The 19539-nt window shown below is 47.1% G+C and overlaps 2 protein-coding genes across 2 annotated transcripts in view; both read left to right on the forward strand.

The window, feature by feature from the left end:
- Positions 1-721: 721 nt before the first annotated feature.
- Positions 722-19539, forward strand: part of LOC144158163 (uncharacterized) — a 63512-nt gene continuing 44694 nt past the window's right edge. Inside the window, exons 1-2 of the mRNA XM_077688840.1 lie at positions 722-861; positions 15782-15967. Of these exons, the coding sequence (XP_077544966.1) occupies positions 819-861; positions 15782-15967 (229 nt within the window). The 5' untranslated portion in view covers positions 722-818. The remainder of the gene's footprint in view (positions 862-15781; positions 15968-19539) is intronic.
- Positions 2117-12740, forward strand: LOC144158165 (uncharacterized). Its single transcript, XM_077688842.1, has 2 exons — positions 2117-7007; positions 8419-12740. Exons 1-2 carry the CDS (start codon positions 6983-6985, stop codon positions 8760-8762), a joined length of 369 nt encoding a protein of 122 aa, XP_077544968.1. The 5' UTR covers positions 2117-6982; the 3' UTR covers positions 8763-12740.

The raw sequence follows: 19539 nt of genomic DNA on the forward strand, positions 1-19539 counted from the left end.
AAACTCGAGAAAAAAAACAAAAAAAGAAACGAAAAGGGACAAGCATTGTTCAGTCTCTTACTAGGTCAGCCCCTGCCTTGTGCAGCATCATCAGTGAAGGGAAATTTTGAACCATGAAGGCTAAAAACAGGTTTCATTGAGAACATTGTCTTTCTGAAGTTTCTAGCGTCAGTGATGTTGCCACCCACCGCGGTGGCTCGGTGGCTAAGGCATTGTGCTGGTGAGCCCAAGGACATTGTGGGTTCAGTCCTGGTTGCGGTGGCTGAGGGGAGAAGCAAACGTGCCTGTCTGTTGACATTTCTGCGCACGTTAGAGATCCCCAGGTAGTCGTAATTAATCCCGAGCCCTCCACAACAGCGTGCCTCATAGCCCAGGTTGAGCTTTGGCGCGCTAATCAATCGGTCATCAATCAGTGACGTTCCCTCTTTCCCAGGGCTTTTTGCGTGGTGGGCGTTCGTGCCCATGCTGCTGCAGTGCGTCGCCAAGCTGTTTGAGCACTGGATCCCGGCCGGTGGTGTGCGTTGATGAGGACGAGGTGCTGCTCCGACATGACGGACTTACTCCTCCGACTGGGTGTCTGACGGAAGATGGACTACACTGCAGCTGTGCAAAGCAAGCCGCAGCTAGGACTGTCGCACCCGAAGCATCGGCCAAAGCTGGCGGGGCAGCAAGGATAGGGAGAGTGCACAAGCTGGGACGTACACTTGAGTGTTTTTGCTGTGTGTGATTAGTTGAGTACGTAGCCTCGCTGTTGCGCAAGTTCGTCTGTTGTGTTCCCGACCTGTTTCAGGGCCCTTTGAAGGGACCACTTCACATGGATGCATTGCGCTTCAGTCCTGTGGGAATTCGTGGTCGAGAGGGGTGAGGCACAGTTCGTAGTTGTGGAACTCTGTGCTTGAACACGGTCTATAGGGCAACGTCATGTTCTTGTGAGATGTGCCCAGTCTTATAATGAGCAGGTGTGCGAATGGGGATTTTGGTTTTGAAGTGGACAATGGTTTTGCTCGGATAGTTGCAAATCAAAGCGAATATCTACATTAGAATACTGGGGTTTACAATTTTTCAAATGCACCGAACAAACTTTTACTGAACGAACACTGCTACGCTATCCACAGTGCATATACTGTAAGCGCACGTTAATGCTTGGAGAGTGTTGAGACCAAATGTGGCGTAAGTTTTGATAGGAACATGCATGGCTGGCAAACTAGCTTTGGGAGGGGCTCAGTGTCAACTCCTCCTCTACAAGGAAGCAATATCTAGGTATCTAGAAGTGCGAAGCTGGACAAGATAATCTTTTTTTTTTCATCTCTAATATTGAAAAAGAAAAAAAAAGGAATGTTACAGCTAGGTTTGAATCAACTTTTAACATCATTTCTATACGAGATTGTACTTTGGAATTACTGTATCTGAACGATTTTAACATGCCCCCAATAGAAACGTGCGGCAGATTTTACATAGCAAAACTTAAAAAAAATAATGTGATGCTGATTCTTCTACACAGATGTAAAAGACACGACACCAAGTATTTGGCAAAAGATGCTGTAAAGCTAAGCTTTCTACGTCTCACTCATGGTGTATCTTACATCGAAAGTGCACTGCAGAAAAGCCACCTTTCTCTTACGATGATGATGAATGGTCGTGGGTGAAATGGAAGAAAAAAAGCTTCCAGGGGTCAGAATTGAACCTGGATCCCTTGTGCTATGAAGTCGATGTCTATTTGGAGAGGGGTGCATTGACATGCAAAATTAGGAAAAAATGATGCAGCCCTTCTTATGACGATGGTGATACAGTTAACCTCTATATAATGAAGTCGTACTTGCGGGCGAAAATTTCGTTAAATCAAGAATTTCGTAAAATCGAGGTTTTGATTTTACAGTTAATTTAACCAGTTAATGAGGTTTCAAAACCTTGCGCATCGCTGAGAAACAACTGCTATGTAGTTACCTCTCCACTTAAAGTGAAATTTGTACTAAAACTGGCCGCGAAAATTGTGTGAGTTAAGAGCTTCAACACTTAGGCAATGGAATTCGGATACCCGACAGTGGTTCGTGTCATCATAAAACCGGTGCGTTTTCCGCAACGCCTCATTAAATATGATAGCAGACTAGGTTACTAAACGCCGCTGTTAGTCAATTGAACCCGCGGCCATGCCCCGTGAACTTCACCCTGGCAAGGTGCTGGTTCAAAGTTACGCCTCTTTTCGTCCGTTCAGTGGTAGGCTTAGGCACGGCGTTGAGGGGTGCTGCGGGCCAACAGCGGAAGAAGCTTTCGAAAGACTTTTTGCATGCACAAAGGCTCTGCAGTATGGGTGCGTGATGCCACCAGAGATAAAGCCATGATTGAGAGTTGAGCGGAGTAAAAAACGGACCGCTTCACTTTGTAGAGCAGCGCTTACGTGCTCTTGCAAAAGCAGAAAGCCTAAATTGAATATCTTCTGGCCAAATTTGATTAAGCAATTACTTTTATGCCCGCTGAGCCCTAAAGAAACCGATTTCTCCACATCGCAGCTGTCTAATGAACACGTTTTGACCACGTTCGGAGAGCAATTTATTGCCACCAGCACTCGATGTTCAAGCCGTAGTGAAGACGTCCGTAAGCAGTGCTTGGCGTTTCTTGACCAGGGTGGGCTTTACGTGACGCTCGTATGCTGACAGCGCTAACAAGGCTTGCTCTTAAACATTCGCGTGCGCCCGTGTGCCTCCGCAGAACGTCGATGGCACCCATCACTGCGGTGGCCTTCGGTTTCACCGACACTTCCTCAGGCTCTTGTTCGGAACACTTTTCTTTCCCTAGGAGTGCTCATGCTGCTTATAAGACTCATGTAATGATGGACTAACAAAATATTAATGTGGTTATCAGCGAGCACAACCTAGAGCAGAACCACTGTGAGCAAGGACGCGTAGAAAAAAACACCTGAAGTAGGCTTCGGCAGCCTGAGCATAGAGGGCGCTGGCGTAGGCAACGATGGAGACGTCAAAATGGTGGCCGCACTATTCAACCGTCTATGACCACCGCTAGTGGTTTTTGAGCAGCTTTCATCGCTTTTAATTGTTGTCAATCGCATGATTCACCGCTTTTCTTTCATTTTAGCCTTTTAAGAATTAATGTGAGTACTGAATGTTTTCAATGTAGGCTCTGAGAGGCAAAATAAAATGTGCCTCGACCGGAATTTCGTTCTTCCTTTCTTGCCATGACTTCGTTAAATCGAAAGCGCCGCACGAAATTACTTCGTAAAATCGAGATAAAAATACATGGATTTAGCAAAATTTTCATAGGAAACTTGAAAAAATTCTTTATATCACGAATTTCGTTAAATTGAGGTTCGTTATATCGAGGTTCAACTGTAGTTGAATGCCAAGCTTTGTTTGTGCGAAACCTAGTGGCAGAGATTCAGAGTCAAAACTGTTGCAATCAAAAGTCCAAAGTGCGTGTGAGGCAAAGTCAAAGCTCAACGGGTCAAAGTGCAAACCATCTACGCGTATAAGGCCAAACTCAGACGGCAACCAAGGAATCCTTCACGAGAGAGCTTCGCATTCAGCCATTATCGTCGTCAGACGAAGGGGTGCATGATTTTATTGGTGCACTCAACTGTGGCAACAAAAATCCCTTGCGCTTCATTAGCTCGCTTTTCCCTCTCTGGCTGGCATGTAAACTAGAGCGAGAAACACTGAAATTTCAAGTGTCTTGGCCTCCATAATTTTTAGACACGGCGGGCTGTTAGTTCATTCGCCACTGATTAATGAATTCCACCTGGGAGTCTCCAAGCTGCGGAAAACGTCCATGGCAGTGGGGCTCTGCTTTTTCCGGGCCAATAACGCAGCGGTGCCTGCTGCCTGGTTCCCCTTGCTGCCAGCAAGTCACATTGCCCTAGGCCATAGTGACTGAGACGAGGGGCTCATTGTAGTGGTGGAAATGTGTGTGTCCGCTGAGGATCGGGTGCACCGGCATTTACTCACGTGACGTTGACAGATTGTTTTGGATTGAATTTGGGCGGCCGTTGGAAATGGCTCGTGCCTATGGCAATGCTGCTGGCTGCTTTGGAGGCGGCCGGCTGCAGCTGTGAGCCCGATTGTAACGTGCACGCAAATTTGAAGGCTCATCATCATCTTCAGCCTGTCTACGCCCACTGCCTCTCCCATAGATTTCAATTATCCCGGTCCTATGCTAACTGCAACCAATTTATCCCCCCGCAGACTTCTTGATCTCATCTGCCCATCTAACCTTCTGCCGCCCCCTGCCACATTTGCCTTCTCTAGTGATCCACTCTGTACCCTTAATGAACCTTGCCTTCGCATTGCATACCCTGCCCACGTCCATTTCTTCTTCTTAATTTCTTCTATGTCCTCAACACGCGTTTGTACCCTGACCCGCTCCACTCTCTTCTTGTCCCTCAACCTTACACCTCCGTTCCATTGCTTGCTGAGTCGCCCTCAATTTAAGTTGAACCCTCGTAGTGAGTCTCCAAGTTTCTGCCCCGTAGGTGAGTACGGCTACTTTTAGCAAAAAAGTGTGTGCATTAGAATCGTGCAAATGCGGTATTTTGGTGTATGCAGCTAGGCTTTCTCCTGTAGCTTGAGGGCACTCACGTTATCAGGAATGGGAAAACAGAAGCATGAAGTGGTTGGCCCAGTGCCCAGGAGATAGAAAGGCCCTCCTGAAAACCACACTTGCCTAGCCCCTTCACTGCCGGTCACCAGTGACGTGCGGGAAAGCCTGCCTTCGCAAAGGGAGGAAGCCAGTGGGCGTTTGCTGTGGTCGACTGCATGTGCTCGAAGTGCGACACATTCGGTACCCAACTAGCTTCAATTTGTTGTAAAGGATATATTTCGAAGGCCACCTCTTGATTTTAACTAGGCCTACGTTTTGTGTGTCTGGGTTCGTGGAGTCGTTTTCAAACATTGCATTTTCTAACTTCAAAGTACGTTGAAAATAAATTAAAAAAATTAATGGTGCTGTTCGGTTCTAAGCTAAATTGTGCATCGAGTTATTCGCTTTGGTATTTGAATTCTTTGAGTATTGTCACATTTATGAAATGTTACATTCACGACAAAGAATTGAAGCGCTGGGACAATGGGACAGGCGAGTCAACACACACAGGGCGCTACTTCCAACAGTTTTATTAGCAGACAATTACACACACACACACATATATATATATATATATATATATATATATATATATATATATATATATACATGAACACTGGCCCACGTCATAGAACAATTCCATCATGTCACACTCGACTCAAGAAATCACGCTCTTTCTTTGACTAACACACTCATGATCCGCTTTTGCAATCATGTGAGCTTCCAGTATTTCTTGCGTTAGTTAATTCTTGTGCTTGGCAACGACTGCACACTTATCGAACAGGGGCTTGCAACCATGCTTCTTGCAGTGTGACGCAAGCCAACCCCCGGTATTGTTTACATTATTGCTGTGCTCACAGAGACGATCGTTGAGGCGCTGTCCTGTTTGGCCTATATACCTTTTCCCACATTCCAATGGCAGGCTGTAGACCACGCCTTCAGCGCAAGCTACAAAGTGGTTTTTGTGCTTTTTGTTGCACATCGGTTTAGTACAGAGGCTTGGGTCTGTCAATGTGCATAGCTTTCCCAATTTGTTAAGAGCCGAAAAAACGACCCTTACCTTCGACCGCTCGGCTATCTTTTTCAAATTGTGGGAAAGTTTGCGAACGTACGGTATAACAGCCGTTTTTTGCTTTTCGATGGGCGTTGCCTCGATATCGTCATTGCCACTTTTTTTCCGTTCCTTGAGCAATGTTTCGGCTACCGAAACTAACAAATGTTTCGGGTACCTGGCCTGAGATAAATGCACATCTTGATAGTCAAAGCTATGGTTCATTAAATGGGGACAAGATTTATTTAAGACATTCCTGATCCCCCTTTTCACCAGCTCTGAATGCGCAGAGTTGTACGGGTGGAGTGGCTTGTTTGCTTGTGGTGTGTAGCACCAGCAGACATGGTTGTCGTTAAATGAAAAACATATATTATCTAAAAACCGGATTTGACCCATCGTCAGGAAGTTCATTCAAGCGGTGTGAGGCACTGCTCAACTTTTGTTAGTACATTAAAAGTCTACGTCTCAAACATGTTCGATAAGTGCGCAGTCGTTGCCAAGCACAAGAATCAGCTAACACAAAAAATTAATATCGACACAGGCGCGTGAAATGTGACCATTTTGTTTTTATCTTTATGTAGTCACTAGTTTAAAGAGAGACGCGTACCTCTTTCAATTGCGAGAAACTGCTGCTGTAATCAACTCATCTTACCCGCCGCGGTGGCTCAGTGGCTAAGGCGTTGCGCTGCTGAGCACGAGGTCGTGGGTTCGATTCCCGGCCGCGGCGGCCGCTTTTCTGATGGAGGCGAAAAACAAAAACGGCCGTGTGTACGAGATTTCGGCGCACGATAAAGATCCCCAGGTGGTCAAAATTAATCCGGAGCCCTCCACTACGGCGCGCCTCATCGCCTGCGTTGCGTCGGCGCGTTAAACCCTACAATCAATCAATCAACTCATCTTGTTGCATTGGTTTGTAAGCGGTGCATCTTATGTTTGGATCACTTTTATAAGAACACTTGTGCCAGTGCGGGGCTGATGGGCTTGGTATAGACGTGCGTGTGCTAGTAGCAGCCTGAGAAAAAGGCTGGTTTCAACATCGCGCAGTGCAGCACTTGCTTGCCCAGTGTTGTCGGGCTGTCTTGTGTGTATCAACTTGCCAGACATGCACAGTAAAAAGCGAGGTGGCCGCTTTTCTCGACGATTTCTCATCGCACTTCTGTTCTGTTTGTTGCTCACTGCTTTGAGTATGCCTTCCTGCTTGGACCACCTAGGTCTGCTGTGAAATACCCCTGCCGTTGACGACCCAAAAAAGGCAGCAAGTCCAGTGAAGATAGAGGATGAGCCACTTTTTGTGATGTGTCAGGGAATCTTGACCATGTATGCGAAAAAGCAACTTCCTACAAGATGCTGGGGTGGCTAGCTTCTAATGGTGGGCAGTCTCTCTCTCTTTTTGTTTTTCTACTCCTAGTGCCTATGGTTGGTGACAAGCTAAGAATGGCAACAACCGTGAAAATGACAATTGGTTTGTATTGCACTGGAGACCAGTTGCCGAAGACGGGCCTGACGAAGCTAAGTCATCAGAACGTGCGCAATTTTCAAGACGGACTCACGAGCTTGATGCACGCGATTCTTTACCAGGCGGGGTTTTCATTGTTCCATTCGTTTATAGACACAGCAGGATACGTGAAAGGGAATAATTTGTGCTGTAATAGTGTATTTATCGTTCACCAGAATAGAGGATGATCATTGTGTTGTTAGCAGCCAACGCTTCGGGCGCGTTCGTTCAAGTTGATCACCTTGTCTGGGTTTGCATGGCATAAGACATGAGGGCACGAACGAAAGAGGACAGAGGTTCGCGTTTGGGTTAGTAGTCGCAACTTGAGTGCACAACATTGGTGGGCCCAGTTGCACCCCTGCGCATCCTGTGGTGCCATTCTTAGCAAGGTGTTCTCGTTGGAAATTTGGCGGTAATTGAGATGGGTGGTTTGGAAGCCGTGGTGATAGGAATTTCATTTCCGGAGTTTTATGTCCATATTACTTTGAAGCAATGACAAAGAGAAATGTGCAAGAGAGAAAAAAACTGACTGTCTTTGTCTTTTTAGTCTTTGTCAAAAAACTGCCTTTGCCTTTTTTTTTGCAATCTTTGCCTGCCACAAAACTGTCTTTGTCAAAAAAACTGCCTGTCCTTTTTGTGTTAGGTTTAAGACTCTTATTTTGATGATGTTACCTACACTGCAGATTTATATTATAAAAAGACACTGATGTACGTGCTGCAAAACATTTAAGTAGAACAATAGCAAAATTGTGATTTTGTTCCTTAGCTCCGAGGGAAAGTGTTTGTTGCCGTTCTTAACTTGTAACCGAGTGTCATAGTGCCCCGATCTTCTGCCCCACTTGGCCTCTTGCAGTCGTGCTTGGCAGTGTGGTCTGCTTGTTGGGCCTTGTTCCTGTGGTCAAAATGTACAGTAATCTTGGGCTGTTGTGACCATGACAGTGGGAGAAAGGCTGCACTCGTTTAGGGTCTCTCTGTCTCTTGGTGATTTAGTCTCGGACTCACCGCAGATAGTCCGTGGGCAGTCTGAGGATTCCCCATGCCATAGGCCAATATAACTAAAAGACCAATATAACTAAAATTTCAACTTGGAAATAGTTAGTTTTGTGGGAAAATATGCTCTGTTGACAAAAAACAGCCCATAGATTCCTTTCTCCATCCTCGTCTATGCTCTGTCTTTTGTCAAAATGTGTTGTAAAAAATGATTGCCGCATTGCTTCTCAAAAAATCTGCGGTGAGCCCGACAGTGGCAGTCCCTCGCAGCCCTGATTGGTGGCCTCCGTTGCAGACGACCTTCGGTCCCTGCGGGAGATGACCTTCGGCCTGCCCTCGTCGCGACACCACTCGCCGAGCGGGCGCGGCCTGTGGGGCCGGCGCCTGTCGCGGCTGCAGCCTTGCGGGGCGTCGCCAGGCGCCGGACTGGTGGAGCGGGGGACTGTGCCGTCGTCCTCCCCTTCGAAGGCCTTCCACTGCCCGCTGTGCCCCCGGCGGTTTGGCCGCAAGCACGTGATGGAGAACCACGTGCGGACGCACACGGGCGAGCGGCCCTTCCGCTGCCCCTCCTGCCTCAGGGACTTTGCCCGCAAGGACTACCTCAACTACCACATGCGCACCTGCAGGAACCGCCCCTAGCACCCCTGGACCAGGAGGGGGAGAATCACCAACGGCAGTTATGTGATCATCCTAATACCCGTGCCACACGTACATGCAAAGGGACATTGCGTGCTTAATGCTTCAAGTTTTAGAGCCTGCTATGCAAAAAAATCTAATGTCATTCGCTCTAATGTCATTTTTGGTTTAAGGAGCTCTACACAGCTCATTCGCCTTCTCGAACACTTTAAATCTACCTACTCTCAAATGCGATGAGCACCGAATGAAACCAACGAAACTCTCTGCACCAGGGTGTTGGGGTGGAAACTTAGCTGAACTTCGAAATAAGACTATTTGTGGGCGCTCTTGGTGGCGAAGTTCTGAAGAAGACGGAGTTCGCTAAAACAGTGGCAAAAGGGAAAACATAGTGTGACTCGTTGTTTTGAATTTTTCGGATTTGGGCACCGCTGGCAGGCAACGGCGCCTGCTGAAGCCATTTTTTGAAACAGCTGGCACCATTTTCTAGAAACCACTATTTGTCATAACATTTTCTTCCACAAAAAACGTTTCTAACCCTTTTTTTTTCTACGTTAAAAACTTGCGAAATATGAGTGCATTTCTCTTTTTGGTCATTATCACCATCATGCCTAACACGCTTGATGCCCTTGCATTTCCGCGTGTAGCACGGCTCGCCCAAATAATGTCATTCGGTATCTTAAGTCCTTACACAGTAAATGTCATTTTTCGTGTACGTGTGGCACGGGTATGAGTTTGTGGTACTGTGTCAGTTAACCACGGGGCACTGGGTCAGTTGTGCAGCACACCCAGCGGCCATGCTGTGGAGATCCTCATCCCCGCTCCACTGCTGCTGGGCTGTGGTCGTCCCTGCTCAGGGGAGTTCTTGTGGAACTGAAATTGCACTTGCCATGCAGGTCCAGCCTTGTGTGGGCGCTGATGCTCGGTGGATACGTGGGGAGGAGTAGTTACGAGATGGTGCACACAGTATTTGTGCCAGCTGAGCAGGCTGGTTGCCAGTGCATGTACAGTCAGCTTTTCTTGGTCACTCAAAAATGGTGTCGTGCGCAAGACACGGTCAAGTTGGACGGGTTTCTAGCGGTGCGTGTGCCTGTGTCCACACTTGCTGGCTGCTGCTTTGTCGCAGCGCACGCATCTGAACCTTGTCCTGTTTTTTTAGGGAGGCTGTTAGTGGGACAGTTGGTTCCAGTTCCTAGAAAAGGTCCACAGCTCGTACGAGCTCCTCCCCGAGGCCAACAGATGTCATGAAAACTGGTGCTATATTGAGTGTTCCACGTCTGGCATCGGAGGCTGTCAGTTGTGTGATATTTGGATGTTCTAATGCGGCAATTTTTGTGAAAACCAAGGTGTGTGGGGCCACCGTAGTTGCAAAAGGAAAAGCCACCTAATCCCTGTGGCACAAGTGTAGCAAGTTTGCAACTGTTTGAGAACCTTGAAAAACAGACGAAGCTGGTTGTTGATGATGATCAAAAATTGGGCATGGAGATGTTTTTTTTTTTTTCAGTTCCAAAAAAAATCTTTCCACTTTCTTGCTTTGCACTTAAAAGAATACATGCCTGTAGCCTTTCAAACAAAAATGTCAAGCACCTGTCCAAGTTTGGGGGTTGCTGGAAGGGGATCGTATATTCAGAACAATCTGCCTCAAGTGGGAACGCAAGGCTGTAAGTTCAAGAGGCATTGAATTTCACACCAGTCTTGAGATTTTTCACCAAACTTTGCGCAAACTGACATCGTTTACAAATACCTCGATCAACTAAACGAAGAAGTAACTGAGGAGGGAACATGTTTGCAAGAAATTACATGTGCGTGTCATCCTTCTTTGTGTGTCAGTGTCTTGACATGAAATTGGGTTAGACTTGTCAAAAGGGTAGCTGCTCTGATTTTGTCTGTGCAGTTACGTAAACTTTCTTCGTTATTTTTTCTCTTCTTATTGCTTGGCACCCAAATATTTTTGCGTTTGCACTGTGTTTTCACCATAACGACACTTGGTTACAGGTCAGTGCTGACCCAGTGCAACTCTGTGCAGTGTGCTAAAAATGCGTATACTCTGTGGTGCAGTCAGTCTAAGCTTCTGCATTGTGCATTAAAAAGAAAACTGTTGGGTTGGATTCAAATAAATGGATAAGCAGCCTGTAAGCTTTGTTCACCTGTTTCTCCTGCAGGCGACATCACCCACATTTCACTGCATTGCGCTGTGGAATGGTGGGAGTGGTTTCACATGCGCAACGGTTAATTTTTATAGCAGTGTGGGCAGTTTTTCGGAGTTTTTTTAAAACGCGTGCAAGTAAAAACGAGTGAAAAAACACTGCTGCCGCATCATTTTTGTGTTGCGGATGTTTCGTGCGTCCACCTCAACGTGTTTTTGTTTTTGGGACGTATGATGATGTGCTTGTCAATGGGATGAAGTATGCTCGAGATTTAGCACCACATCGAAAGTTGGTGTTGTTGGTGCAATGTTCCCTTGAGATGCTCCTCACAGATGGGCTGTGACAATCTGCCATAAAATGCCAGTCAAACAACCCCCCGCCCCCTCTTCCCAATGGAGAAATAATTGAAAAGGTAGTCGTCAGGTTGGGCGGGAAATTCAAAGACAATCAAATGGCCAGAAACCTTGTCAGAGGTAATTGCTTATCAATCTCCCTTTGTCTAGGATTGGCCTCTTCCCGGGCGAGAATGATGGTTTTGTGCTGACACTCGATCGGGTGGGGGATCCTTGGAGTTTCTGATGGAGGCGAAAAGTGAAAATGCCCGTGTATTAGAGATTTCGGTGCGTGTTAAAAATCCCCAGGCGGTCAAAATGAGTCCGGAGCTTTCCACTACGGCGTGCCTCGTTGTCTGTGTAGCATCGCTGCGTTAAACCTCATCATCAATCAACCGCAATCTTAGAAGTGTGGAAGTGAAGTGCTTGTAATTTGTTGACTGTCATTTGCTGCATCATGTGTAGCCTAGAAAGCTGCACTTTCCCGAAGTGGTTATGTTGGTTGATTGGGATTTCGCAGCAGACGTGTTGGTTTCGGCCAGGTACTTTTTCTGTGCGGAAAGTGTCGCCAGGTTGTTATATTTTGTACCGTATTTACTCGCGTAATGAACCCACTCGCGTAATGAACCCTAATGAACTACGAATTTACTTTTTGTCACTTTGAATAAAAAATGCAGCGGGAATATGTTTTTATCTTGGCATGGTTGCTGATCCCTTAGACCGTCATAGTAACTTGATATCACGCTACAGTATGCACAGGAATTCTAAAAACGCATTCCACCAAAAAGAAATCTCAACAGTAGCAAGAGACGTGAGCGCGAATGCCGTGGCTCACAATTTAAAAATTGCGCGTTTGCGGAGCGCCATGTTCTGAACGCAAAACGAACCTTCTTGCGCTGTAAAAACGTTCCTTTTTCGGGAACAAACTGACACTTGCCTAAAAGTAAAAACAATAGGTAAAAACAATGATGTTTCGGGGCCCGTACGGGTCCCTTGTTCACATATGAAACGAAAAGTGGCTCGGCCGTAATTATACATGCGTGGAACGTTGCAAAGCGCATGCATATGTCATAGGCATGGGCCCACATGTCCGATTAAGAGCGTGCGGGGTTGATTGGATATGGAATGGTTCTCGGAGTAGGCGAATTGATAATATTTTCTCAGTGGCAGTGATTCTGGCCGAGTCCCAAGCAATGACATGACCGGTTGCGTTATGGTGTTCTGCCAAGGCGGTTAGCTGTGTGCGGCCGTTAGCAACGTCGTTTTTGTGCTCCTTTAGGCGCCTCTTGAAGTTTCCGGTTTCACCAATATAGGCTGCGTCGCAAGTCTGGCAAGGGATCTTATAGATCACCCCGGGGTATCTTTCACGTTCTAGCGTGTCTTTGGCGTGTACAGGTTGTTGCCCGAGCTTGCTTGTAGGCACGTGGCAAACTTGGACGTCGTAGTCACTGAAGATTCCCGGAAATGTTATTTCCTCGCCAGACGAGTTTTCTTCGAACTTTGGACTACAAAAAAAAAACATTCCTGCATGCGAACAAAGCGCAAAACGTACTCCGCACTTGTTCCCTGCTCTTTGTTGCTGTGGCTGGTTCTGCCGGCGTGCAAACAAAGCACTAAACATACTCCGCAATCCTCTGCTCTTGAGGTTCCGCGACTTCGCCATTATGCTCGTGGTTTTGTGGTTCAGCTGTGTTCCGACCTTTTTTTGTGCTGCTAGTGCGTGCCATACGATGGGCCAGTACATGAGCTACACAGCTGGATTTAAACTGAACGTGGTGGAGCATGCGTTGACGCAGATGAAAACCGTGTGGATGGGTGGCACTTCGTGTACGCTACGGGCGAAAACGAGGTTTTTGAGCGGGGAACAGGGGTCACCGTGTGTTTCGTGGGTCCAAAGAAGGGGAGTTTCCCAGTGTCGGAAAAGAAGTTTTGGAGTGCCTTAATAGCACGCAAGACGGTACGCTGTGGGCTGACAACAAATGTGAGGCGGCAAGCAACTTTACTAAGGAGGACAGCTCCATGGCGAGTAGGGACCCACTATCATGTTGCGAATAAAAGACATTCGATTACATAATTACCTATGTGTTTTTACAAAAATGGAAAGGCTCTGACAGTGCTTCTCTTAGCAACTTTATTGTATGAAATTTCAACCTTTAAAACTGTTGCGATTTCTTCCCGTATAATGAACCCTCCCCTAAATTCATGCCGAATTTTCTGGAAAAAAAGTAGGTTCATTACGCGAGTAAATACGGTAATTGGGAGCCTTTCGGCACATAACCACGAATGATCGGGGGTCTCACCTGAGCACATTTCAATGGTACTTGCTAATTCATGACACGTGTGCATACAAACCACCACGGTCCAGAAAGGTTGTTCAGTTCAATGAAAATGTTCCTAAGGGCATAGTTTTCTTTTTGTATGAGTACACCGCATCTGTACTGAAATACAAAAATGAAACTCTCACTTGCTAGCCATCTAACGCAAGCTAGCTAAACCAAAATGCATTTCTTAATTTTTTTATTCAGTGGGGGATATATTTTAAAAATAGGTAAATTAGGTCATTAGAAACATTTTCATGAAACCAAAGTTTGTCATATCCGTGCATGATGGTTTTAAGTCTGAGTCATGAGTTAGGAAGTCCTATAAGACAGTTGTGGTCACACGAGTCCCCCTTAAGTGTATTATGTAAGCAGGGGCAGACAAGGCCCTTCCTTAAGAATTTGTGGTGGAGCACAACAACGCGGTGTACTTGTGAAGTGAACACGATGTATGTGTGGGTTTCTCAGTGATGTGCATTCGTTAGGCTTAGCGGTGTCGTTAGGCTTAGCGGTGTAATATTTCCTGCAACTTGTGTGCCCATCGATGGGTCGGGCTGGGTTTAACATAAAGTACTCTGTTCCTGGGAGTGCTGAACTTATTTTTGTGCCTACATTGCAGAAGCCAGGCAACAGTGGAATTGCATTGCATGCTACCACTGGAACACGCCAAAGCTCACGGCTTCAAATCGAGGCCTGTTTTGAAGCACCCAGTGTTTGGGGCCTCAGGCTTGCTGGCCTTGTATGACGCTTCAAGCATGTTAGATTTTTTATGTTTTGGCCACATGTAAGCTGTTTTGTGCACTGCTGTTTGGGGTTCAGCACCAAAAGTGAGCTGGTAGTTTCAGCGGTTCACAGCGGTATGTTTATATTTTTGTCTGTCCCTATCAGAAAGGTGAGAGCTTATCAACTATTGAAGGGGAACAGTACAAAGACTAACAACCAGGCAAGGAATAGCCGCAAGTGTAGCCCGACGGTAAAGCTTGTTTTCTCCCATCTGGTGGTGGAGTGTGGTCCTTTTAGTGTACTTTATTTTGCTGTTCATTAAATCATGTATACTGAATTATTTTTCTGTAGCTGTTGTTGGTGGCCTCGTTTTATGGAATTCCCATACATTTGGTGTGAATTTCGTGGTTAAATCTCATTATGTCACTGCTAAATTTTGATTCGCCTTTGGCGAATGTGAAGATGTTTGCTAATGAGTCACTGTCACGCCCTTGAAGTTTGACGCGTATTTTTCTTACTGTGTATTTGTTCTTCCATTGAAGTTTTTTGTCTTGCCGACCACATCTAAAGGGGCAGTCATCCTCTGTGGGGATGACTTTGTGCTGTTGACAGTTCACATTGTACCTTGGTGCCAACCCAGAAGCCTTGAAAGGAAGGTTCCCGTTCACCGAATAGCAGTGTTTATACTTTTCTGCATTTGTGTGGTGCTTAGGACAGCGTTAGGGAACATAAGGTGGCAGTGCGTCAGGTTCTTGGGTTATTTCGAAGGTGGGACAGAAAAAGAAGTTGCACTGCACGTGACACCACTTTTGTGTTCTGCCTTAGTTGTGCTGCTGTCCTTGGAAATGGCATGTACAAACTGGCCCATCAGGCATCCACAACTGGGGCCTAGGCTCAGTTGATCATGCCCTCATATACTGCATAGGCACTTTCCACTGGTCCCTGGCATAGCTCCTGAACAGGCTCACAAGTTGCCTATTGCAGCAAAATAATGCAATATTATTTTAAAATGATTATCTCAAGTTTTGTCAATAGGGCAGTGGAGCCCCAAAAGACTCATTTGTCAGGAATCATTTAGAAGCTTCATGTGAGACAAACAAGGAAACACGTTTTACCCTTGTTTGTTGATTTTGGCTTTGAGGGTGAAAAGAAGCCATGTGGCTGCCAGAGCCAACTAGTTGAGGAACGCTGCTAGCTTCCATGGCAGCGCCCATGAAGGCATGCGATTTCAGGGACAGGTTTCCCTCTAGTGCAAATTAGTATCAAACTCTGCGGCCCCAGTGGCCTTGCTGTGAAGAAGGCTGTTTCGACGACTATCTGGTGAGACACGAGGAAGCAGTTTCAAGCAGAGAAAGAACGGGCAGATGTATTCTGATTTAGCATTTAAAGAAGTGAGGGGAAAGGGCGAATCGATGAAATTTTTGCAGACTAAAGATAAAGGTGTCGGGATCGGTTTACATTGGTCTGCGGATACAAAATAACTTCTCTCCTGTCTTCTCCCCCAGCCTCCCCCGTCGAGGGCCGGCTGCAGTGCCAGTTCTGCGCCAAGCGCTTTGGCTTCCGCAGCCACCTGGTGTCGCACCAGCGCACGCACACGGGCGAGAAGCCCTTCCGCTGCCCCCACTGCCCCAAGGGCTTCGCCTGGAAGCACAGCCTGGGCCTGCACCTGCGCACGCACGCCTCCAGCACAGGTCAGTTCGAAATAAACGGCCTTTGGTGGTACCTTCTTCAGCTGCATTACGGCCGTTAAAGGTGCTTTTTTTAAGCAAGGAAAAAATGGAAGAAATATTGATCAAGCCGTGGTGACGTAGTATTGGCAGGAGTGGTCTAACTTGGGCAAGCAGCAAAAACAGGGCTATAAGTGTGTGATAACCGCACATTAGCATTCGAGTAATGCAATCAAACGGGACTAGAAGGCCGGCCACAATCGCACAAAACAAGATTCTGAGACGACGTAGAGAAATCGCCAGAAACGGGCTGGGAAATTGCCGCTCCACCAACTGTCCTCCTTGAGAGAGAGAGAGAGAGACGTTTATTTGAGCTTTCTGAAATGGGGGTGGTTCCCTAGTCTGGGAATCCATTAGGTGAGCAGAGAGCCTTCGCTCTGGTTGCCAGGAGTTACTGTACATCCAGATGGCCGCTGGTCACCAGGTTCTTCCACAGCTCAGGGATGGGGAGAAGGGATCGGAGAGGTGGAAGCTGTATTATAATATGAGGTAGAGTTCCGTGTTGTGAACAAAATTGGCATTCAGCTGAGTATTCATTTGGAAATATACGATGCAGTCGAACTGGGTGAGGAAAGGTATTAGTTTGTAGTTTGCGGAGCAGCGATTCTTCGTCCTTGTGGGACCAGTAATATTGCGTTATGTCTTGATATGTTACAAGCGGGATTGACGATGTGGTCCCCTCGGAAGCCTGGAGAGAGAGAGCGCAGGCTTGCTGATGAGCAAAGTTGTTGCCCGTCAGTGAGGAATGGCCAGGAGTGCAGATGATAGTTACTTTATGACAGGGTTGATGTGGCGGGAGTATCTTTAAGGTTGAAGGGGCCACCCTCCCGGCTAAGAAGCTTCTGCAGGCAACTTGGGAATTCGTGATAATGATTGGGTACTTCGTATGTATGAGGGCTAAGGCGATAGTTAACTCTTCGGCAATCCAGGTTGACGATGTCTTGATTGATGCACAAGTGATGAGGGCGCCCTTTGTGGTGACTGTGGCTACTTTGTGTGTACCATTAGGATAGGTACTTGCATCTGTATATGCGACATCTGTTCTTTTTCCATAAATATTCTCATGCGCTTTGCTTCTGGCTTGTCGGCGGCCGGGATGGAGGTCAGGGTGCATATTTTTGGGTAAAGGGCAAACCCGGATGTGACTTCTCCAATGGTCCGGGAGGGGCTGACAGACTGCGGGCGTGCGATATGGAGACTGTTTAGGAGGGCTAGCCCTGCAGGTGTTTGTGTTAAACGGAGCCGTTGGCTTGATAGGTGGCCTTCGATAAGCTCGGATACCGTATTGTGGAGGCCAAGTTGTAGGAGACGGGCCGTTGATGTGTTCATAGGTAAAAGCTTTCCGGATTAATCGATCAATGGTTTTCGTGTCACTTTTGGTTAGGGTAAGGTAAGGTGTTACATACGTTACTCGTGAAATCAGGAGAGCCTGCACCAGTCGGATGAGGCCTTTCTCCTTCATGCCTCGGCAGCTGTCCGAAACACGTCCAAGCGTGTTGGAGTCTTGGTGAAACGCCTTTGAGAGTTTCAATAAAGTTTGGTCATTACATGTCTTGGCCTGGATGATACGGCCTAAAATCCGAAGTGACGAGCTGGGTCGTATGGTATGGCCGTCGAGCTGGATACAGATAGGTTATATTTGTGAAGCAGGGGGATGTTTACAAACGACGATAAGTTCAGATTTTTCTTGTGAGCATTGAAGGCTGACTTATGAGGCATATTTGTTAACGACGACCGTGGCCTGTTGAAGTGAATCTTGGATGTTTCCCATGGAGTCAGTATCTGTCCATATTGTGATGTCATCCGCGTAAATGGTGTGATGAACGTGCGGGATGGCGTCGAGTTGATGGGGTAAGTCCAGGAGGGCCACATTGAAAAGTAGTGGAGAGAGGACGGAACCTTGAGGCATTCCCCGATCACCGAGTGCAATAGGCTGAGATTGAACGTCTCCTACCCGTATAATAGCGTGGCGTTGAGTTAGGAAATCCGCAATGTATGAGTACGTGCGGTGGCCGCGGCCTGTTTGATTTAGACGGGATAGTATGGATGAATGCAAGACATTGTCGAATGCGCCTTTCTAATCTAAGGCAAGAACGGCTCGAGGGGAGTGACGGGTAGCTGAAGCAAGGACCTCTTCTTTAATTCGAAGGAGAATATCCTGGGTATTCAGATGCTTCCTGAACCTATACATGGTGTTGGGAATGGGGCCCTTGTTTTGAAGGAAGGTTTGAAGGCGCTTTAGTAATAATCGTTAGAGTAATCGTTAGAGAGTATAATAAGGAGGTTAGAGAAATAGGCCGCAGGTTATCAAGGTGAGGGGACTTATTTGGCTTGGGTATGAACCGGATCTCAGCTGTCTTCCACTGAGGAGGGAGTTGGCCTGAGTCCCAGTATAAATTGATGTGGTGGAGCAGATGATCGAGAGAGGTGCCATCCAGATTGGCAAGAAAGCCGGTAAGTGGCTTAGTCGGGACCAGGAGCGCTATTTTTGTTGCACTCCGAAAGAGCTGCTTCTAGTTCATACAGTTGGAAGTCCTTATCCAGGTCATGTTTGTCGACCCCGTGTAGTAAGGTGGGGTGAAGTGGCAGGAGGTGTTGAGATACAGTTAAACCTTGATGTAACGAACTTCAATGTAACGAAACCCTCGATGTAATAACAACTGTGTCTCAACACCTCCCATCACTTCACCCCACCCCCCTACACGGGGTCGACAAACAATGACCTGGATAAGGACTTCCAACTGTATGAACTAGAAGCAGCTCTTTCGGAGTGCAACACAAATAGGGAATTTTTTGTAACTTCAAGTGTATGCACACCATGTATTTTCACCCTCTGTGTAATGAAGTCCCGTTTGCCCAAATTTCAATGTAACGAAGTTTCATGGAGATTCTGGCAGGAAATTTCAGTTGTAGAAGTAGATTTTGGGAGATGCAAGCGGCGAAACGGGGTCTCAGTAAAACGCGAACGGCGACACTGGCCGCCCAATGCCGCGGTTACAGCGAGCCGTGGAGTCCGTGAGCGAGCATCTTGCCTACAAACTGCGTGGCGTGCATACATGGCTGGCAAACTGTTTCTGTTTTTGTCGGAGCTGAATCGTCTGTCTACGCGGGCATCAGCGTTAACTGCATGGAGCGTTTTCTTTCTGCAAAAACGTTCCCGCAAGACAGGCGCGCTGACACAGCAGCGGAGACCACCCGCACGATACGGGTAGCTCCAGCGACCGCTTCTAACCGCTCGCTGAAACGCAATGCGAAGGGCAAAGGAGAGAAAAAAAGCGGATAACACGGGCGAAATTTTCACTGTAAAACGTCGTACGTGGTGCTTACGAAAGCACCCATCAAATATCCTCCGCGGTGGTAAGCCTGTGGCTTGCGGGGCGCTTTTTTGCAGGGAGAAAACGCTCCATGCGGTTAACACTGATGCCCGCATAGACGATTAAGCTCAGACAAGAACAAACAGTGCGCCAGCCGTGTATGCGCGCCATGCTTTCATTTGCAGGAAACACTTCATGCGATGAGATAACCGGGAATTTCAA

The sequence above is a fragment of the Haemaphysalis longicornis genome, unplaced genomic scaffold (genome assembly GCF_048455015.1).
Source record: "Haemaphysalis longicornis isolate Haplotype H1 unplaced genomic scaffold, Haemaphysalis longicornis Haplotype H1 scaffold_10, whole genome shotgun sequence".
NCBI classification, from domain to species: domain Eukaryota; kingdom Metazoa; phylum Arthropoda; class Arachnida; order Ixodida; family Ixodidae; genus Haemaphysalis; species Haemaphysalis longicornis.

What these genes read in the sequence shown, in the direction of transcription:
- LOC144158165 (XM_077688842.1), top strand. Translation starts at nt 6,983, where the DNA reads ATGCTGGGGTGGCTAGCTTCTAATG. An exon ending in GGGGTGGCTAGCTTCTAATG is followed by an intron (nt 7,008 to 8,418) that starts GTGGGCAGTCTC and finishes CCTCCGTTGCAG; the next exon opens with ACGACCTTCGGTCCCTGCGG.